Source organism: Populus nigra, chromosome 10 (genome assembly GCF_951802175.1).
Source record: "Populus nigra chromosome 10, ddPopNigr1.1, whole genome shotgun sequence".
Lineage (NCBI taxonomy): Eukaryota > Viridiplantae > Streptophyta > Magnoliopsida > Malpighiales > Salicaceae > Populus > Populus nigra.
The window spans coordinates 8645035-8668387 of NC_084861.1; the positions used below are offsets into that span (position 1 = coordinate 8645035).

General features: G+C 34.3%; 3 protein-coding genes across 3 annotated transcripts; 2 read left to right on the forward strand and 1 right to left on the reverse strand.

Annotated features, from left to right (window-relative positions):
* Window positions 1-379: 379 nt before the first annotated feature.
* LOC133705268 (zinc finger protein JAGGED-like) lies at window positions 380-3311 on the reverse strand. The gene is made up of 5 exons (XM_062130409.1): window positions 3199-3311; window positions 2389-2480; window positions 1868-2004; window positions 1541-1620; window positions 380-958 (listed from the first exon to the last, which is right to left on the reverse strand). Exons 1-5 carry the CDS (start codon window positions 3309-3311, stop codon window positions 451-453), a joined length of 930 nt encoding a protein of 309 aa, XP_061986393.1. The 3' UTR covers window positions 380-450.
* Window positions 3312-7378: 4067 nt separating this feature from the next.
* LOC133704227 (large ribosomal subunit protein uL15c) lies at window positions 7379-10427 on the forward strand. The gene is made up of 4 exons (XM_062129004.1): window positions 7379-7536; window positions 7617-7959; window positions 8830-8981; window positions 10049-10427. The coding sequence occupies exons 1-4, from the start codon at window positions 7483-7485 to the stop codon at window positions 10268-10270; spliced, it is 771 nt and encodes a 256-aa protein (XP_061984988.1). The 5' UTR covers window positions 7379-7482; the 3' UTR covers window positions 10271-10427.
* Window positions 10428-16741: 6314 nt separating this feature from the next.
* LOC133704284 (uncharacterized) lies at window positions 16742-18783 on the forward strand. Its single transcript, XM_062129072.1, has 4 exons — window positions 16742-17110; window positions 17448-17659; window positions 17757-17820; window positions 18023-18783. The coding sequence occupies exons 2-4, from the start codon at window positions 17493-17495 to the stop codon at window positions 18335-18337; spliced, it is 546 nt and encodes a 181-aa protein (XP_061985056.1). The 5' UTR covers window positions 16742-17110; window positions 17448-17492; the 3' UTR covers window positions 18338-18783.
* Window positions 18784-23353: the final 4570 nt, after the last annotated feature.

The following is a 23353-nucleotide window of genomic DNA, read 5'->3' on the forward strand; positions in this document are numbered from 1 at the left end:
GAAAAAACACACACACTGGCTATTATACATAAAAGAAACCAATAAACTATTCATTGCCATGCAAAATCAAGTCCAAATGCAAAAGGGGGTTAGGAACTTTCAGTTCAAATCTAACTCCTTGTCCCACCTCACAAGCTATAGCCTATAGTCCCCTATCTTTCTCACTTGGTTAGTACAATTACACCAACACCAACATATACCCCCCTCCAATCCTCATAGATAGCTCCGAGCCAAACTAGCTGAGAGTGTCCATGAGCTCAAAAGGCTGACCCCAATCCCTGTACATAAACAAAAACTTCTCTCCTTTGCATGACCCCATTTGTCAGTTTGTTAAGTCCCTCTCGTTTTCTCTCTATGGGTACCGTGTCAAAGATGATCAGTATACTTCATTCAATACTGCCATTAATCCCACAAAATAAGAAGAAAAAACAGAAAGGAAAAAAAAAATCTTTAAAACCCATCTTGAAACCGATTGATCGAGGAAGGATGATCCAAATGCTGCTGTCCTCCCGCTGCATAGCTCCTTCCCCAATTCAAACCATCTTCCTGATTGCTCAGTGATCCATCTCTACCGCTTCCCTCCGTGCTACGGCTTGAACCAAGTCCGAACCCACCGTGAGCTACTGGTGCACCAATGCAAGTGTAATTGGATTCTGAGGCACTCATGTTGTAGTTCATGTTCTGGTGGGAAGGGTGTGTTTGTGAAGTGTTGTTGAGTACATGTCCAATGTAATAATCGTTTATGGGCTGTTGAGGATACTGTGAGTTATAGGAAGCTGGGAGGCGTGAAGGAGATGTGTATAGATACGATTGATGAGGAGGTTGTGGTGCTGGTGCTGGTGCTGGTAAGAGAGTTGATGAAGAACCAGGGAACAGTCTTGGTACTGTGTACGCTGATCTAAATGGATCTCCAATGTTGCCTGCTGGGTGGTAGCTCCCTGTTCCCATTGGATGGCAGCTGCTAAGAATATTAATTAAAAGAATCTGTGCCATTAATAGTTCCAAACTAGTAGGCAAGAAGAAGAAGAATACAGTATATGATAATCATGATCTTTGTGTAACTATTGAAATTAAACAGAAATATTAATTATTGGAATCAAATAATGTAATTTTTTTTTAGAGAATCATATAATGTTCATGACTTTTGGTGCAAAACAACAGGATGATGTGAAATCATATAGAGATTTTGTTTTTGCTTCTATGAAATCAAAATACAAGGAACAAAACAGCGAGAGGATCTCTGAAGCATTGATCACATAAGATAAAAGAAAGTAGCTAGAGTCTTCTTCTAAAAGTAGAAGATTATGAAATGAGATGCCTTTCTAGTTCAAAAAAGTATCTGGGGTCATGTCATATATATATATATTGCTTTTAAGGATTGTCTTGTTACCTTTTTCCTCTTGAAAGGTCTGAAGAAAGAAGTAAGGATGGAGTAAGAGGAACCCCATGAAAAAAGCATGGAGTGATGGAGGAGAGAGAGATAAGACAAGGGTAAGAAAGCAATGGAGGATAAAGATGATGGATGTAAATAGTTACGTACCCTAGGTGAGCCACAGGGGCGGCTAGGTTATCACTACTGAAGACCAGTTGGCGAGCCCGGTTCAGTGTTTCTGTCTCCCTCTCTGACGAACCAACAACACAAATCAAATCAATCAAGGTATCAAAAAACCAAAAACACACAGGAATTTCAACAACACGTCAACTTGGTTTTCCTCAAGATTCACATGACCGCGCTATACTATAGTGATCAATTTCATGGCAAATCATACTGCCCTGCCCCGTTAAAAAATATAAAATAAAAGGTACTATGTTTTGACGTCTTTGATTAATACATGTCGATAGAAGGTGAAGAAAGATAGGACATGACTTTGCCTTGTCGGTGTCGGTTCATGTGCCCTCCAAGAGCTTGAGATTTGCAGAACTTGAGGGAACAAAACCTACACTCATAGACCTTACCACACTCTTCTTTCCCATCCTTAGCGCCGCTTTTCTTTTTCTTGCAGCCTGCAAAAAAAGCAGCCAATTAGAGAAACTTAGATGAGACCATTCCTAGCTCCAAAAGCCGAACCCTAGCTACCCATCTCTGTTCCCTAAACCCCCTCCTTTTCAACTCTTTGTTCCATCTCTTCTTCTTTAATGTTTCATTTGAGGCTTCATAATGCCAAATATTAAGAAATGAAAAAAAAATTGATGGGGGAAAGTGAGGGAAGAAAAAGTTTTGCCCTTATACATTTTCTTTTCATCGAAATCATGGAGGTTTTCTTCCATTTTCTTGGATTTGTTTTTCTTTTGTTTGGTCTTTTCTCGAAAATGAAAAGGAGAGGGGGTGAGAGAGAGGTTATGTGTCGAGTTTTTGAACTGTTAAAAAAACCTTATAGATGTGCTTACCAGAAGAAGAGCCTTCATCAAGGACTTGTTTACCATCTCTAGAGTAATCCTCAGGCAAGTTGTTGAGGTCTAACGGGTTGTTCTCGGGTCTCCTGAAAAAATGATTAAAAAGAAAAAGCAAAAGACAAAAAAAGGAGTTAAAAAGGAGTGTTGAAGAGTAAGAGAACACTGAGATGGTAAAGGAGAAGATAAGAGAAAGGGTGCGAGTGGAAGGGGTTTGTGGGGGTGACCTACATGGTACCGACAGAGAGACAGGAAAAAAAAAATATGTGAGGTTAACACTCTTTCAGATGGGAAGATAACTAAAGCTTTAGAAAATTATGACTTCAGTTTGGGACTGCAATATAGAGGCTAGTTGAGTGAAGGTGGAGAAAAGGAGCTTTGAAAGTTCTCTATCAGTTTCTCTGCCAAACCCCTGGACTCATCTCCTTCTCTCTAATTTAAAGAAGAACAAGGGACAGTGTGGTCTCGTGACTTTAAAAAGGGGAGGGGGTGTGTGTGGAGAGAGGCCAAGGTAGACGGGGTATAGTGTCATTTGGTTTGATAAATAGGGAGGGAGGGAGCAATGAGAGGGACGTTGCCTTAGTTTTGCCTCACTTGAGGAAGGCTAGGTCTATTGCCCTAGAACTACTAGTATCAAGCTCAATGATTTATATATGAGAAAAGCATTTAGAAGATGCTAAAAAGATTTAAAATAAGAGATGGCAATCAAACACCAGTGTCCTTTGCATATCTTCCATCACTAATTAAAGCAATGGAAGATGACATTTATACCTTGATGGCAATCAAGACAAGCCTTGCCCTACAAACATGCTGCTCCTGCTGCACATCATGTTGTGAGAAGGGCATGCTTCAAGTTTATGGTCCCCATTGAAGCTTAAGGCTTCTTGGGCATCATTGTACCCTGGCTTACCATGGATCATGGAAGCGTTGCTATCAATATCTAATTATTAGGGTTTTGTGATCTAAGTTGGGATATAGTCTCAACCCCACAAAAAGTATTGTTTTATTCTTTGGAAGCTCTAGTTGCTTATTTACAGTCCTTTTCAACCAATCTGAAATAAGAAAAAGCTTGCCAGTATTTGGTTTCCTTTTTCTCCCACCATATTAATATTCAACGTTTAGTTCTTATTATCCAAATTAGATTTTACAAAAATGCGGGGATTGAAACTAGCTTAGCCAAGTTCAGCAGCGACAGTTTCTGGTTTTGCTTTTCAAAAATATTTTTTATATTGAAAAGGTATTGAAGTTAATTACCTTTTTTAGTGTTTTCTGGAAAAAAATAATTTTTCACTTTGTGAAATTAATAGCTAAGAGCCACATAGCACCCCATTGGTTTTTCAAGAGGCAAACAATTAGCATTTGGTTCCTATGGACCACTCTATCTTTTGGTCTTGACTTGATGGTATTGGTCATGTTAGTATAACATATTTGTCTGTAAATAAATTTCCATTTATATGACGAGGACAAGCAAGCGGGTGAAGCTTATGTTTGCTCAAACATCTGAAAAATTTCTTGTTAGTGTTTGGATGCTCATTACAAGTGGTCCATTCCTCCATACGTGTCCAGCAGTAAAATCCATGAACATTTCATCAGAGAGTTTGTCAAACCTTCCAAATTTACTTCCCACCATGATGAACATTCTATTTTGGTTCTTTTTTAAGAAAAAACTAGCTAGTTAGGCAAGGAAAATAATTGACCCCGGCGAAATTAGTTGATGATTAAAGAGGCTACTCAAGCTTTGTTTATTAACTCCACGTTTGTGCAATATTGCACTCTTTATATATTTAATTATAATATAATGGAAGAAGACTATCCTATTTTGTAACCCAAGATGCTCATCATCCATTCATCAAAATTAATTCGCTTTTGGAGTTCAGTTTTTGAACCACTGAGATTATCAATTGTGAAAGTGAAGATCTCATAGTTAATATATTCACCAAGTGTTTATAAAGTTCATGAGATTACTTGGTGTTTTCATTCAAGAAAACCGTATTTAGAGTAGTGTTTATCATAGTAAAACCGAGTTATTGTTAGATAAAATTTCTGGTATAATTAGAAATCCTTAATCAAAAAGAATTTTTATTAAATTAATTTACTAGGATCATCCTTCTTTTTTTTCCTTTAAAATTGAGGCTAAAAGCCCAATTAAATTAAACGAGGCATAATTCATTCAATCAAATTATAATTCAAACTATAATAAAAACCCGTAGGAGGGTCATTGAGGGAACTAGAAGATCTATAAAAAAAACTCCTTGTTAAACCATAATTTATTAAAATTCTTGTTTAATTAGATAGTTAGAGAACAATCTCTCTATAAATAAATGGGCTAATACATTTAGAATTTAAGTGTATTAATAATAAGAATGTATTGATAAGAGTCAATTAAGAGTGGGGGTTCATCTAGATACTTGTGTGATTTATTTCTAACAATTTTATTAGAGATATTTCTATTTATTTTATTTTTGTAACAAGAAACATATGTTTTATTTTTAGATTAAAAACAATTATGTACTTTTATAAATAAATAAAAAATTGGAATTAAAAGGGGGATAATAACTATAGTGGTGATTAAATTTGAAAAGACATGAATTAATTTGCGTCTCTTAGATCAAACAATTAATTTGTAATTGTAAATCTAGTATGCTTAACATTGCGTCTCTTTTTTTCTCTTATAACTTCATTTTTCTTTTTATTTGATTTGATTGTAGATCAATATAGAAATGATGTTTGAGGGGCTTTGAATATATCTTTTTATACTGGGCTAAAATCTCACTAAGAAATTCTAGAAGTCATATTTTCTACCGGGATAAATTTTTGTAGCGGTATAAGGTTATTAAAACCACCAAATATTTGGCTCTAATTAAATCATTAGCGTGTTTTCCTGCGACTCAAAAACCTCATCTTCTTAACAAGGGGTTAAATTAAGGAGATTCAATAAACATACAAGTCAGTTCGTATAAATTTGTGTAAGGAAATTAACAATCTTCACTCTTTGTTTATGGAAGCAATCAAGTCTTTCTTGTTTGAACTCTTTCAAAGCTATAGAATCCTTCATAATCATTCTTCCCTTTGAAACAAAACATCCTTCTATCTCCGTCAAAACCAAAACTAATAGACCAACCTCGCGAGATTTTATTTGCTTGAATAAGATTACCACTTATGTGCATTATATTTGTTCCCATAAAAAAGAAAAAAGAAAAAAGAAAAAAGAAAAAAGAAAAAAAAGCATTATGTGTGCTTTATATTTGTGCCAAAAAAAGAACTGCATTATTTGCTTTATGCGTCCCTAAGGAAACTACCACTGGCTTCCTCTTCCAGATACTGTCTATTCTGTCAAGGAACCATCTCAACCCAATAGCTTAAGCTGTTAGGTGAGGTCTCAGGATATGATTTATATTATTCTCTAACACACCCCCTCAAGTGAAAGCCCTTTGAGCTTGAAACTTGCACAGGCCTACATTACCTTGTGCTTAATTTTTATCAAATAAATAGGGATGGTGAGATTCGAACTCGTGACCGCTTGGTCATCAAGGCTCTGATACCATGTCAAGGAACCATCTCAACCTAAACCATGTCAAAGAACCATCTCAACCCACTAGCTTAAGTTGTTAGGTGAGGTCCTAGGATATGATTTATATTATTTTTTAACACATCCTTCTTCATGTGAAATGCTAGGAAGAAAAACATGGGCACATGGGCACCACTGTCTTTGCTGTTACGTACAGGTCTGAAGCTGAATTACTCTCCCGTGGCAGCTATGGTGAACCTTTAGGGCGCTGGCATGACTGTTTGGATCCCGAATGCAAGGATATTTTATATATATGCATCACAAGACTGTAGCGGCTCTCGAGTGGCAGTAGAGACTGCGCTTATCAAAATAAGAATTTTGTTCATGGGGTAAGCCGATTGATTTTCTTTCCGAGTGAAAAACTGTCTAGTGATTTCGAGTATTCTTGTTTCTATTCAAAGATTCTAAAGCAGTTTTTTCTCAAAGCTTAGTACATATACATGTCCTTATGCTTTTGGATCCGGTAGCCTTCCTGGGGGTTCTCTCCTTCTGTCAAGGGACTAACTGACCAACTTATAATTGATCGAGATTGTCATTCAAAGTCTTCCTTAAACCTGTCATACATAAAGTATCCTGTTCTTTTTCTTTTTTCCTTTTTAAAAGAAGTGTGTGCGGTGAAAATGGCATAAAAATAGGATGATCATATGTCCGCCGAGTTTCACATCCGAGGGATCCTGCACTTTTATGTTTGAGATAAAGTTTTTGTACTTTCGTCAATGTGGTTGGTCATATGGAGAACAAATAGTCAAATATCCATGTTATTTCAAATTTTAAAAATAAAAAAAATATTTTTAAATCAGTTTTACACACACAATTTTTATTTTATTTTTTCTGGATTGATTTTTTCAGATTATAACATGGGTAATACATCCACACACCAACTGGATTATCCTCCAAAGTTGAAAAGGATAAGTGAATGATATTGTGGAGAAATTGTTGTTATTTAGCATCTCCTCCGAGGTGAAGCCCTGTTTGAGACTGCACGGCTTAGAGGTTTGCTAAAATTTAAAAATAAAATTATATTGAAAATTAATATTTTTTATATTTTTGTGTCTTCTTAATATGTTGATATTAAAAATAAATATAAAAATTTTATGTATATTATTTTAATATATTTCAAAATAAAAAATATTTTTAAAAAATCACTAATACCAAAAAAAAAAATTACGCAAGTGGAAAGCTGGTTGAAATTTGCTATCATGGCTGGCTGATTTTGTAGATGATGGACGGCCTTTGCTAAAATATGAATATCTACAAGGCCGAAGTTAGGCCCAGTGGAAATCAACATGAAAAAATAATGGCCTGTTGCGTTTGGGTTTTAGTGAAGTTCGAAACTGCAACTCTTTCGAGGTTTCTAGGTCAGGCCCATATATTGTCATTGGACTCTCTATGCACATGATAAAGGCTTCACGTGGGAATGAAACCATGTCGTTTAGGATGGAATAGAGAAGGAAGCCTATCCAGTATCCATATCTGTGAAAACTGAAAACGCTCTCTCACACTCGCTCATATCTACTCAGTCCATGGCAATGGCAATGGCAGCAGCGTCTCTTCCTTGCCCTTCTTCTCCATTCAAGGTACTTAAATCAATCAAAACTCTCCTTTCATGGTACAAAAAACCCCGTTATTTTAGTTTTTTTTTTTTTTTTAATGACAGGGAAACTTGACGAGATTGAAGCCAAAGACATGCAACTTCACTTGTCTTACACTCCATTCTAAGAACAAAAGACCATCGGTGGTAGTCAATCAAGCAGCAGCACCTTCTGTGGTTACTACATCTTCAGGAGCGAGGCTCAGGCTGGACAATCTGGGCCCACAACCAGGGTCTAGAAAGAAAGGGAAGAGAAAGGGAAGAGGTATCTCTGCAGGACAAGGGAACAGTTGTGGGTTTGGTATGAGAGGTCAGAAATCTCGGTCTGGTCCTGGTGTTCGAAAAGGGTTTGAGGGTGGACAAATGCCTCTTTACCGCCGTATCCCTAAATTGCGTGGAATTGCTGGAGGTACTCTTTTTTTTTTTAATATATTATTATTCAAATTAATTGTGTGTGAAATTTTAGAGAATCTTGTCAATTAATTTTGTAGAAACTCATGTGAGGATGGCTAAAATTTTAGGGTATTGCTTTGTATTTAAGTTCCAGTGATAAGTGCTTTCTAAAGAGAATACGTTAGTGGGGCAAAGGGTGAGCATGTTTGTAGAATAATTCTTTCTTGCTTCATATTGGTGATCTTCATTGGTTTTGACACACGAATAGCAGGGTCTCTATTGTGTTCAACAATGCATTTGCAACTTCATGTGATCTAGGAGCCAGACACCATTTCTCTAGTCTTCACAGTGATTGGGTTGCAGAATCAAATTTCAATATTTGTGTTTGAATTCTTGGTGATAGTTTGAACTTTTAAGTCTCTAGGAGGTGCCGATGCACAATGAATTTGTTCAGAAAGACTGAGCCAGCATTTCATTTCTCTAGTTTAAAATGAGCAATACTCAAATTTGAAGGCCTTTGCATGTTGACAATATAATGGCCCAGATGGAGTCATTAACCTTGTTTATTTATTTCTTGGCTTTGGCATGCTGAGAGACCAATCTGTGGTGGGTAAATTAAATGGACCTCCCACTGCCATTTTGTTTGGAGTTTTACGAAACACTCTTAAACACTTATTCTGATTGTTGAAATGGTGAAGAATCTAGTATAGAGGGTCCGTCCTGCTTCTCTATTGCCTATTAACTAAACCATGCTATCACATCTTGAATATCAATATATAGTGCTTTTTTAACTCTCCTTTCTCCACACAGCAAGACTTGCATGTTTCAATGATGTGTGTGTTTTCATATTCATAAACTCATTGGTATGCTTCTGTTACTTTCAAAGGTATGCATGCGGGTTTGCCAAAATATGTCCCTGTGAACTTGAAAGACATAGCATCAGCAGGATTCCAAGAGGGAGCGGAGGTATCACTAGAGACTTTGAAGGAGAAAGGCTTGATCAACCCATCAGGAAGAGAAAGGAGACTCCCTTTGAAGGTATATGACAGTTCTATCTATGATTTATAAGCTTACATAACTTTGAAATATTTGAAATATTTACATATTTTCTTGATTTAGGTGATACCTGTAACACAGAAAGACCTGAGATCCTCAAACCCTCCCACCATACTTTAATATGGCCATTTGTTTCAAATATCTATTCTGTTTGCCCTTTCCATAAGACCGTTAACACTTTTGTCTGATTTTGTATGCTATCCATGAGTGTGTCTAAAGTCACAAATAGGTATATGTGGATAAATAAATTGAGTTCCTAACTACGTAAGCAATCAATTTGGGATGATTATCAAAGTGAACAGATGCCTGGGTCAAGCTTTATATTGCTGGGCCTACTATTCATCTGGTGAGATTCTGAAATATCTTTTATAAGGTTACTAGAAATGATGCCATACTTACCTTCTATGATTTCGTTTGCTGGAAGGATTTGCCCGTCTTTTTTATATTGTTTGTAAGCTCCAAATTGTTCAGCATTCCTTACATTTTTTTTCAGAGTATCTGTCATTCCTTACATTTTTTTTTCCAGTAAAGTGACGGCATAGTTGGAAAAGACATTTGCGTGCTATTTGCATCAGGTTCTGATTCCTCCATTTGGGACATGTTTTGCTTCTTACAGGGGGTAGAAAAATAAAAATTGTGGTTAAGGTTCTTGGTGAATAGACCTGTTTCACCTTAGTATATTGGTTGTTTTATCCAAGCAAAAAAGGAGGCTGTTATTTTCTGTGAGCTAATAGTTACTCTTTAGTGTGTCATGTGAATTTTGATTCATAAACTTTAGAAACTCAAGCTTAAGTGATTTCATTATCATTGCTTGCTGCATCTTAAAGACTGAAAATCCTATGCTGTGAGTATTGTTGGTGTACAGAAATAATAGGCTGGAGTGATTGACATCTCTAACCCGCTGCTTGCCATAGTATGAAGAGACTAAACAATTAAGTTCTTAGAAAGAAGTGTAGACAGTTTAGGTCAATTGCATGTGAGAGCCACAAATCATAATGCTGTTTTCTAGCTGTTAACTTTGAGATATGCTCATTTTCTTTTGGATTTAGGTTCTGGGTGATGGAGAGCTAAGTGTCAAGCTGAACATTAAAGCTCGTGCCTTTTCAGCAGCAGCCAAGGAGAAGCTTGAGGCTGCTGGATGCTCTCTTACTGTATTACCTGGCCGAAAGAAGTGGGTGAAACCATCAGTTGCTAAGAACCTTGCTCGTGCTGAAGAATACTTTGCTAAGAAACGAGCTGCAGCCATTGAGTCTGAACCGTCCTCGGCTTAAATCATTTGTGCTTGATATATCATTAAGAGGTGTAAATTAGCAGGCGGGGAAGTAGATTTTCCTGTTGTTTAGGTGTCTTTGGGCTCTATGGTTGTAATTTCTTGCATTCACATCTTTTATTCATTTATCTAATGCCTTTCTGTAATTTGGTTAAAAATTTGGCAGCTTCCCGGTCTTTTTATTGTTGATATCAATATATTCAAATTATCATAAAACATTAAAAAAAAACATCAATTTGATTTCATTTGTATTTTTAAAAAAAGCATTAGTTATTGCACTCACGAGGTATTGTTATAATTTTGGTGGTTATAGTTTAAGAAAAATTATAAATTATAATATATTTTTCAAACCTATGTTATCACCACTATGAAAAGTAAGTTCAAATAATAAAAATTAAATAACTTTTAAAGTTATGATCTGGTTAAAAACATTTGCATCACGAAGTCTTATCATGGTTAAGAAAGACTAGCTATGAAAATGGTAATTTAAGTAGAACACCCGCTTGCTAAACTAGGAAGTTGATTAAGAGCGTGTTTGGCAGTGTGGTTGCGGGTGCTTTTCAAATAACTTTTCGTGCTAAAATGCATGCCAACGATGTTTTTTTATTTTTTAAAAATTATTTTTGATATCAGTACATCAAAACGATCCAAAACGTACAAACTATATTAAATTTTAGCAAAAAAAAAAAAAAAAAATTCAAATTTTTTGGGAACGCGGCCGCAGCCGCGTTCCCAAACGGTGCCTAAAACTTTTGAAAAACGCCGTTACGTTCCCTGAAAGTTGTTTGCCATTCCCTTTTTCTTGATTACCAAGTTAAATTATTATAATTATCCTAGGTTACATGCAGATAATCTGAATGATGATACATGAGCATGGTGTCCTGAATGGGGTCAGATGTTAAAATGGCCGGTCATAGCAGGAAAACGGCATCAACCGTAGTTTCATACCCCTTTCTTCTTGTCGTTGCCCTCTTCTCATCGAATCATTTGGAAGCATCATTGCATAATGCGTAATTTCTGACTCGATCAAACCGGTAATGGACTTGAAAATTGAAGTATAAATTGGGCAATTAGCGTATAAATTACAGATAAACGGTGAAATGATATAAAAACAAATTTTTTTGATAAAATAACATACTTCTAGGATGCTGCAGTTCAAAAATACAATATTTAACTAAATATAAAATTTAAAAACTGCGATATCAAATATAATTTTACCGGGTCAACTAGAGTTTCCTTTACCTGCGCTCCTTTCTCTGCAAGATAACGGGTAATTTTTTTAGTCTCTTCAACAACAGTGTCCTTTGCTTGTATTCCCTTCTCTGCAGCATACTGGGTGGACTTTTAAGGCCCTTCAACTATAGTGTTTTTTGCCTGTGCTCCTTCTCTGCAACTTTCTCAGCTCCTTCAAGGACAATGCCCTTCGCGCTTGAGATGTCTTCTCTATAATTTGTTGAGATGTTTTTCGAGCCCCTTCCCGAATAGTATCTTTGACCTGTGGAGTCTTCTCCGCTGCAAAAGCCAAACTCTTCTCCGTTGCAGTATCTTCGGCTATTCATTATAATTGATGTCATGATTTCAAATCAACGATATCTTATATTGTCGCATTTCTAAAATGTAATATAATTAAAATATGTTTGACAGATAAAAATTTTGAGTAATTTTTATTTTGTACTTGAATTTTTTTGTTGAGTGGAGTTAATTGTCATTTTATAAAATTTAATTAATAAATATATTTTATTTATTTTTAAAAAAATTTATTAAGCGAGGATTATAGATCATTGCTCAAGTTTGCCCCCCTTAACATATTTACTTCAAATTTTTCATCCCATACCAAACACAGCTCAAGGTTTAAAGTTTTTTATTTATTAGCCATGAACATCGACGACGACTTGCATAGAGTTGCGAGGAAAGATTGCATTTCCTCTGTCATTTATAATTCCAGATCATCGTTAAAAGTAAGAGTCCTAAAAGTTGATGGATTATTTATTGTTTTAAACAGACAATGAGATCATGAACATTGTCGTCTAACTGAGAAGACTCAAGGACCACCACTAAACGCAATTCAAGGGATGACGCGTCTCCTAAAAAGGTACATGAATTAAACGTACATAGTATACGATTTATCCTTGTACTATATAATTATTAATACACTAATTATTAAATTTTAAGGCTCTGAACGTATTTCATGACAGCGAGGATACCAAGGTACTTGGTTCTTGGACGATCAATTGCTGAATATATATCACATGTGTGAAGCAAAGTTAGCTAGCTAGCAACCAGTATTATAGTTTACAAGTCAAGCACAAAATTTGATGAGACCTGGGGAAAGGGAGGGGTCGAGGAGGAGGAGGAGAAGAAATCAACAAAATCTATATAGATTTTATTAGTGACTGTATATATATATATATAAAAAAAGGTTGCAAATCATAATTATCTCTACTTTTCTTTGCCTTCTAACTAGAGGCACCTGGTGCAAGCTTTTCAATGGTGAAATTAAGTCTATATCTTCAACCCAGTTAAGAAATTACTGAGGTTCGAATTTCCACGATTAAAAACAGGTGCGTATTATTTGTTACTCTTTTAATAATCAGATAGAATATTATTTCGAAAAGCTTCTGTGCCCGTCCCGTGAATAAGAAAGTGATAGCAGAATATATATGGAAAGAGGGCAGCACAAAACCACAAGATCATCCGCATCTTTGCATATCAGCTAAGAAAACAGTGTTGAAAATGAAAATTGATAAGCAAATGTGGGATAAGTTTAGGAGAAAATGAATGGATGGTAGCATCCCAAGAGAAAGATAAAGGGAGGTGTGGTAGTCGTTTTCACAATCTTACGATTCTGGATCCTCAATTATTAAAACTGTTATTTTCGTTCCTGGAAAATGACAAGAGAAATGTGTGTTGGATATCTCAACAAGCAAGGGCGTGGAACTTTTCGTCAACTAGTCAAAAAAAAATTTATAATATATATATGAATGCAATTAAACATTTTCTTAATTCCGAATTCAAAAGTTTCTAGTATATTAATTGCAAGGAAAATTTTGTTGATGTTATTGCTGCTGCTGTGGTAAATGGCTTAATTTGTAGTTATATAATTGTATAATTTTCTAATATATATATTTTTTTATTAACATGGATGTCCAGATCAGCTTGCGCGTATCTCGATTAATCCTACGGGCCCTGAAGTTAACGACTATATAAGTCTCCGGTAGCCATCATATTAGCAATCACAGGGCTCGAACCTGAGATCACAAGGGGAGTAAACTCCTTGGTCCCAAGTTTTTACTACTGGTCACCTACTAGATGGTTAATTTTCTAATATATTTTTTTTTATTATTATTATTTTAGTTTAACGTGGGTGTTCGAGCCAGCTTGCGCGCACCTCGACTAATCCCACGGGCCTTGAAGTTAACAACCATGTAAGCCTCTAGTGGTCATTATATAAGCAACCATAGGGCTTGAACTTGAGACCACAGAGAAATCAAATCTCTTGATCCCAAGCTCTTATCACTGGCCACCACTTTGATGGTTAATATATTCTTAATTATATGTATGTTAGTGTGCCTATTTAATCCATAAATAAAGTATCTTTCGTGGTTATGCACTTACATCCATTTGTCATTCAAGCTAGTAGAAAATGTCACGTGACTTGCACCTTGTGTATTTTAATATCGAAAAATATCTCTACTCTAAATAGGCCAGGTGACTCGTCCGTCCTCCTTGAGGTTGTTTCCAACAAGTTCTTGTACGTGTAATTGTATTTGTTATGTCCTTGGGTTTTAATTAAAATATCAAATATATAGTGGATAGCTTATTATAAAAAAAAATAAACTTATAACTCGTATACAATTCATTTGCAAAATCTCAACTAGTCGGCATGTAAAAACCCAGTCAAATCTCTTAAATTATCCTGGAATTAAAAAAAAGCTAGACAAACATGTATTATTAAGATCAGATTAAGGATGATCTAAATGTGTCTTTCAGATATTGATTCGAACATGCAAGGAAAAACAAATCCCATTAATGTTTGTTGTTGTCAAGGTATTAGAAGGAAAACACGTGGTTTTAATTAAACGATAAAAATTCATATACCACATGTGATTAAAATGCGTGAATTTGGTTAAATTGAATGGTGATGAGCGGACTTGCTGGGCATATAACTAAAAATTAAATGCATGGTGGGTGCAATTACGTGTGTAGAAACTTACCGAATACAATATAACGACATATAATTTCTCTATCCTGTTCGGAGCGAGGGACATATTAGACATCACAAGATACATCATATGAAAGTCACATGATTTTTCTGTTAATTTGGATTAAAAAAAAAAACAAGAAGATATACTAGATAAAGATGTTTATTTAAGGATTAAATATACACAATTAAATATGCAATGATAGATTGAAAATTCTCCTTGGAGGATTGAGCCCCTTTCACCTTCATTATCGTTGTTGCTCTGTGTAATTCGCAAGAAGTCATGCACTATTTATGTAGAAAGGTGCTCATCTAACCGCATCATCACTGTAATTTTTTTAATCAATATTAAACTTATTACAATACTAAGCCAATTTTGATCAAAGTTTTGAAATCTGGCTCGATCCACGGGTTGTCTAGGGACCTGGCGGACCCAGAGCTGAAACTAAGCTGGGTTGAAAAAACAATAGAGGAAGAAAAAACTCAGTGTAACTCGGTAAGACTTGGTTAAAAACTCGGTTGCAACTCGTTGACTTTTATTTTTGTTTTTTTACTAAAATGACATCGTTTTAATTTAAAAAAAAAAATTAACCCGGGTGACCTGATCAAAACCCGGAATCCTGGTCTTGAATCGGGCCGGCCACCGAATTGACTTGATTATCCTTTAAATAAATTTTATTTTTAAAAATAAATAATTTTTTATATTGTGTAGAAGGAAAAAACAAACAGAATTATCTCACAACAATTGCACAATAACCAATGTCTCCTATTAAAAAAACTAAAATAACCCCAAGAGAAAGTTTACTTATTTTTTATTGGAATGGGAAAAAAATAATCATATTGTTCCAGTGCACAGTGTTTCCCCAGAAACCTTCAGTTTTTTTTGTTTTTTGTAATTTTAATGTTAGTGTTTTAACATTAATTTATCATTTTTGTTTCACTTGACATTTGATGTTGTGTCGAATTTTGATGAAAAGACTTCTTCAAAAGAGATCAGCTGGGAGCTGGGATCCTACTGATTGGACTGATAAGGAGAAGTCTATATTCATTCGAGCTATGCCATCCCAAGGATTTTGCAACGATCTCCGTGTTGTCGAGTCAAGAGCTAGGGACCAGTGCTAGGTTTTTTTTTTTACTAGCAAGGATGGATTGGATTTTGATGCATCTCGGAGCTGGAAATTTTTGAACACCATTTAGCAATGATGCAAATAGAGGTGGGGTGCCACTAGAGAATTATGTGCTTATGAGATCGGATCAGTTATTTGTAGTCATATTTTTCTAATTAATTAATTAATTAATTATTATTTTTCCTTTAACTTAATTTAAAACTTTTTACTATTTGAATTAATTTATCTATGACGTTTTTTATGCATTATTTAATAATGTAAAAGAGTTGTAATATTTGATTTTGATTATTGAGAATACAATTCAGAGTATTTCTTTATTAAAAAAATTCTGCACAACTAGGTTTTTATATATATATAGAAATTCTAGTTAATTTTTCCGCTCAATTTATTGTTATTGTTTTCATTTGCGTAAATATGTTAATAAAATCCGAAAACGAAAAAGGAAATTGCAGGTGAAAAAGAATTGCATGGACATGCAATCATGCCTACCACGTCCTTGACACCCGGTACTAACCTGCCACGTTTCTTACTTGATAGCGACTCCACTTCTGATAAGGCAACCGCCGCGGATTCCATCGTTTTGAACGGTTTGGTTACGTTCCCATAGCGATAATTCTCGAGAGATATTTTTACAAAATAATACTATTTAAAAAAGAAGGGTGCTAAAATCGAAGAGATTTATCGCGGGAGGGAGGCACCGCCTGCGTGAACTATAAAACTTTATACAGAAAAAGAAACACCTCAACTTATGATAGGGTTTCACTCTTCCATTCGGAGCCTCGACAATTTTCAATCTAGTCCTCGAGATGTTGTCAATGCAGCCATTAGCCACCCGCATACAGAGTGAATCAGGTTTAAGATCATGTTTGTTTTTGGGTTTTAAAATATATATATATATATAATTTTTTTTACTTCAAATTAATTTATTTTTTTTATACTTCAAAGAAAAAAAGCATACAGTGAAAGAGGAATTGAGAATCGATTTGAGAAAAGGATTACGTGAGAGGATGGAAATAAGCAAGTTGATATTTTGGGGGTTATTGTGAATTTGTTTCCACACAATTAATACCATAAAAAGAGAGGGAGCCTGACGCAGTGGGAAAAGGCAGCTGTAGATCTTGCTGCCCCGCTTTCACATGCCCCCCCTACTTTTTATTTTAATTCATTTATTACCTGTACTGTTGCCCAATACCCAAACGACTTCTTATTCTGCCTGTAAATTAGTTTTTGCTTTGACTCTCTTGTGTCTCCCCTCTAATCTTTTTTTTATTTAAAAAAAAAAACACACCGATCCTTTCCAATCTATAAATCAGACAGAGCCACCCGGTCCTGACCCTTCTTTCTTTCCTCTGTAGCCCCGAATTAACCACCCTCTCTTTATCTCTTCGACGTTTTCTCTTGCTCATGTTCTTTCCATTTCTGTTTATAATATAGCTAAGCTACGCCACTTTACCCGGTTGAGACAGTCTTTCCTTCCTTAAGCTGGAATTGTACAGTTAAGCAGCCAAAGGGGGTAATATTCTTGATACCTAGCTGAGTTTTCCCTTTTCTCTATTTAATTATGTCCTCACATGCTGTTTCCCGCTTGGGTTTTGTTCTGGTAATTGATAAATCCACCAATATTTCAGATTTGGTCTTCCCTTGGGGAATATTTCTGTTTCTAGCTCGTAAATATGGGGTTTTTTTGTTCAATTTATTTCTTACGATTCTTCAGGCAACCGCGTGGAGCTGGCAGCTGATTGTCTTCTTTTTTTTATGATTAAGTTTGAATTCTTTTTTTTATGCGAGATCTGTAATAAGCTTATGTAACTTTTAAAGTCTTAATTATTTTATGCTGGTTTTATGTGCAGGACTTTTGTTCCTAGGGAAAAAAGGCAAAAAAAAGGAAAGTGAAGATGAATCACTGCGCGATCCAACAAAACGCCTTCTCAACCCGGGAAGAGATTCGGAACTCCGTCTCAATTCCAATCTCGGAGCGGAGAGACCCGGTGGTTTGTCCCAAACCCAGACGCCTTGGTCTGTTGAACGACCACCCTGCCAGGTCTCTCAGATTTCAGCTCAGGTGATTTTTCCTTTTGGTTTCCTTAAATTTTTCTCCTACTATTGTTTTTTAATTTGTTAAAAATTTCGAAACTAAATTAAAATTTTTGAATCTTCAGCCATCAATCAGAGCTTTGTGATTCAATATCAGGGACTGATTTTTTGGAAATCATCCTCGCAAAGGTAATACTTCTTTCTTCCTTTTCTGTTTACTTAATTTATTTTGTAGTGTAATTTGTTTTATTTCTAATTATGAGATAAAAAAATCTGAACTTGGACGGTCCCATGAGCAACGGCAACTTTTCGACCACAAGGTAAAAATAAAATCATTACAGCATATTTTGGACCATTCATTAACCTTGTCGGTGCCTATGTTTTTTTGTAGGGTTGTTATGGTATGGATAATCAATCTTTTTGCACACAAGTATCCTCGTCGCCGCCCCCATTTTTTTGTGGGTCGCCGCCGAGCAGAGTAGCTAATCCATTAATTCAAGATGCTAGATTTGGGGATGAGAAATTCTCCCCCTTTTCACCTGTCACGCCTATTCCACCGCAGATGGACTTATCATCATCATCATCATCTCCAAGGAAAGGAGGATTGGTTCGATCAAGTTTTGGAAGCAAGCCAGTGGTGAGAATTGAGGGCTTTGACTGCCTTGACAGGGATTGTAGAAATTGCAGCGTTCCTGCTTTGGCTTAAGAACCCCGTTTCCCCCCGAAATACGTAGTTCAAAAAAAGAAGCTAAAACAGATCATTTTGGTACGTAGTTATGAGAGGGATTTTGGGATTCTCATGAAAGGCAAACTGAGGGATCTTTTGCCAGTGTAAATAATGTTTAAAGGGTTTTTTTGTATGTCAAAAATATGATGCATCTTTGTAAGTAAAATGAGCTGACAAGAATAATGAGGGGTTTTTTTAGACTTTATTGCTTAGGAAGGAGGTCATGGGTCGATTGTTATCTGTCCTCTGTATTGCTGTAAGAAACGAGTCTCAAAGCGAGAATCGGATTATTTTTCCTTTCTTTTTACATCCTTGTATTTCAATGAGCGGATTATGCAGGGCAATTTGTACAAAATCGAGTTGTGCAGAGTATGTTACAAGATAGTAAATTTGCAAATTACAATGTAAATACACCTTTGCTTTGATTCTGCGTTGTCAGTTTGTTACTCTTCCCCCCTTGCGTTTCCTTTTTGAATTCGAACCTCTCAAAGCAATATTCTGATGATGGATTGTTGATATTCGCTTGTGAATCACGCCAATACGTGCTAAAAATGGGCCCTGGGAAGGTGGAGCAGTAGATGTTTTTCAATGGCTTTTTTGTCTACATCGTAATGAACACTAAGATCTTGCTTTGTGAAAACCGCATCTTTAGAACGAAAAGCATGATAGCTATTGTCTGTTTATGGAATTTTAAAAAGAAAAATTAACACAGTTAAATAAAAATATTTATAGAATACCAAACAAAATTGATGAAAAATTGTGTTATTTTATATACAGTAGCAAAACATGACTTTTATAGTTTGTTTCTGTTTACAAGAGTATAAATTGTATTATTTTATCAAATTTGTTATTTCAATTTTTTTTACAAATAACCCTGTTTATGTGCATAAAAAAGCAACAGTGGACAGAATAGTTTTCATCGTGGAAAGTGTTTAGTCCTCCCAGCAGATCCTTTGACATTTAATAGACTTTCGGCACGAGAATCCTAGCACAGGGGTCAGAGTTTTTCTCATAACTGGTGGTCTTATGAACTGTCTGAATTATTTGGATTTGAGCAGTGATTTTCTAGTACATAAAATTGACCTTTTCACGTGGACTTGAAAGCAGTAATAATCCCTTCAAATTGAACTGATCAACAAGTGGAAATCATATGAATAACTTGAATCGTATGAATTTTCCAATATCCTTCCCTTTCACAAATTCTGCAGTGTTTCGCGAAATAAGTGTCATTGGTCATTTTTTCCGATGTTGGGACTGAGGAATTCTTCAGCACTTATGAAAGGTGAAAATTCTTTCACGGGAGGGAGAACAGGAATAAATCACATCTGTTAAAACAAATTTATCATGGTTTGTCTTGTTTACCTTACATGTCATTCGAATAAGTTGATTAAAATCAACTTAACTTGAAAAATAGCTTTGTTGATTGATGTTATTTTGGTTTTTTTATGAGCTGGATTAATTTATCTAATTTATAACTATGTCCAAGCTAAATTTAATTATCAAGAAATAAAAAAGTTCATAAAAATATCAATTTAACTCCTTTTATTTTATTTTATTGTTGTATTTTGTTTATTCAATTAAAAAATATTTTTAGATTAATTCACATATTAACTGAAACTAAATGATTCTTTTTAATGATTTCAAAATTGCACTCATTTGATACGTTATGTGAGTGTAATAAATTATTGTAGATTTTAGTAAGGAAACTTCAATTCAAAAATTATACAATAGAGCATGTAACTTTAATAAGTGCAGGTGATCTCTTGTAATTATAAGCCATTGTATCAGTAACGCAGAATGAGTAATGATTAATTTATATATATCTTAATTAATTTTACATGAAAAATACGTTTTTTTAATTATTTGCATTTAGAGGGAAGAAAAAAAATATATTAGAGAACAGTTAATACATGTTCAAAATAATATTCTAAGATAAAAGGTTGGAAAAAGGGCTTCTCCTAGTTTTTTCTTTTTGAGAAAAAAATGGTCTCTAATTTGACCACAAAACTTCAACTCGTTTTCTCCTTACCGAGTTCTTTTTTCTTCAACAACGGCTATAATTAATTTTGAAGTGTGTGATTATTGAAGAGCCGGAAGGGTGCCATGCTAGAATTAATTTTGAAGTGTGTGATTATTTAAATATCTAAAATTATTTATATAGACTAGTATAAAACATATATTGAAATATTTGAGGTTCAGATCAAAATCTAACTGTAAATTCAAGATGCTAATATAATATGAAAGGGATGTGTTCCATAAGGTTTATGCTTCCTACCTCCTCTCCTTTCAATTTTTCGAAAATGGAACACAGATTAGCACCAATTTAGAAATTTCATCGAAAACTAAAAAAAATAAAAAAGTAAAGCAGAGTCGGATACCGGGGATTTGGCTATTGACTCCACATGAAAAGGAAGCGAAAAGGAGAAACTCTCGATGCATCACTTCCCTTTTCTTTTCCGATCTAGCACTCAATATATAAACCTCTTCGTAAAACATCATATCCAGCTAGTTTCTCAATTCGAGTTCTTCAGACTGCCTTCCACAACACTTTTAAAATAAATCTGAAGATTTCTTCTTTCTATTTATTTCTAAAACAAGTTTGAAGGTTTGTTGAATGATTTGGTTCTAACTTTTGATTGAAAAGTATCTGTCCTGCAAAAGCATTTTCCAAGGGAAAAAAAGGTTTTTTCTCGTGGAGATTTTTGTTTATTGGGAATGGAAAGGTTTTTTTTTTTTTTTAAGAGTTGGATTTTTAATTGATAGAGATAATAATTTAATCTAAACTTAATAAACCCGACTTGATTTAAATATATAATTATTTTTTGAATAATATATAGAATATATATTATCAAATCTTATCCTAAACTTGTTTGAACTTAATCTAAAAATATATTTATATTATATAAATATATCTGTAAAATATTTATATTTTTTGAATGTAATATGATAAATATATACACACACACACGCTTCTTGTGTGTATTAATTTTTTTATTTTTTTTATTAAATGTGCTATTCCTAATTTTTGATACCATATTTGAGTTTGAAAGGAAAAAAAAAAACGATTATCCGAAACTTTTAGTAACTTGTCGACGACTACGTGGCTTCTTGTAAAGGGTGAAGGTTTCTAGAAATTGCCGAAACGCTAGCATTCCCCTTGTTTATTTGGCCTTTCAAGTCCCAAGGCGAACGTGACTGAGGCAGAGGCAGCCGCCCAGATGAGTCTAGCCGTTAGCATCTAGGAGCGTGCAATTTTATCTTCGCACGTCGTCTCGACCTCAGATTCTACTTTCAAGACAGTCACTCTCATCCCTGAATAAAAAAAAGGAACAAAGTGGAGATTTTCAACTCAGAAGAGAAAATTATCATCTAATGGTATGGGCTGAACAGGTTTAAAATTTAGTTATCGAGCTCAAACCCAACAGAGAAGTGAGCCTGAGCAGCAATGACAAGGAAAAATGGAGGCTAATCATAAGTCTGGATCAAACCTGGAAAACGGCCTGGCTCAGTTCATCAGATTTAAGCAGACCCATCACGTTCGTGCTGATCTTCTTAACCAAATCATCCGAAGGTGCTAAACTGTTCACAGTTTGCCCTCTCAAACGAATGTTACGTACCGTTACGCAAATGAATTGGGTAACTAATAAACAATCGAATGATTTATAATACTATAAAAAAGTATAAAGTGAGAAAATGCTACCTGTTTTTATAGTGAAATTCTTTTTAATAAATCAAACGAACCAGATTAAAAAAAAAAGTACCGATATAGATAGATATAATAGTGATTGTAAAAAAAAAAAATAGACACTCGATTAAATAAATTCAAATAAATAATAGATTTTTTTTCATAAATTCCAGCAAGGTTATTTTTTTTGTAAATATATTGCTGACAATTGCAGACCTCTTTATTAATAATAAAGTCAAACAATACAATAGATACTAATATTTTCATCACTTAATTGTTATTGAAACACATGATAAAAATTATAAATATTTTGGGTTATTATTTTGTTTTATAAATATATTAATTAAAACAAAATACGGCTGTCATATTAAATATTTTTAAACATTATATGCATTTTCTCTTGATTGTGATTTCTCTTGCACATTACATTTTCTTCTGTATTTTTTGATTTAAATATGAGAGAATTTCTCTTCTAACGAGGAACTTGTTTTTTAAAGAATAAGCAAGTCTGGACACAAAATCTATATTCAAGTCTACACATCTCATCCCAAGAACATAACCCATGAAAAAAACCCAATTTTTGTGTGAGTTTTTTTAATAACTTCATGACTAAATAATCCGCATGTAAATAAGATTAAAACCTGGCTTAAAGTTTCACGATAAAAAAAATAGCTTGAAGTTTTATAAACTATAAGATCTGTTTGGAATCGTGAATTTCTTTTTAACTTGATACATGCACAGAGCATTGGAAAATAAACTTATAAACACAACTCCAGCTATTTGACATGAGAACAATTATTTCAAAAGTTATTGAAGCATAAGGTTATTGTTTTCGGTTTTAATTGTTTTTCTAGTTAATGGTAGATTCTAATTACTTGTTTCCTACTTAGTTTAAGATTTTAATTTAATTAGTATTGTAACATTTAAGAATTCTAATATTAGATGGGTTGTATTAGTTATAAGTTTTTCTATTAGAATTTTTTTTATAAGAGATTTCAGTATTAATATAAATAGAGATATAAATGGATTCTAATTACTTGTTTCTTACTTAGTTTAAGTATTTAATTTTAATTAGTACCCACTTCAACGTCTGCAAACAATCTCTTCAATCATCATATAATCATTCACGTAATAATCGTATTTTTTTATAAAAATTATTATTTATAAAAACTTCTGTATTAATAGATTCAGATGGTATTTGATTACGTCAAAACAATTTAAAAATATAAAAAATTAAATTTTATAAAATATGATTTCTACCGGAAAAAAAAAGTTTTTTACGCTAGAGTGGGAACTGATTTAAGGACTGG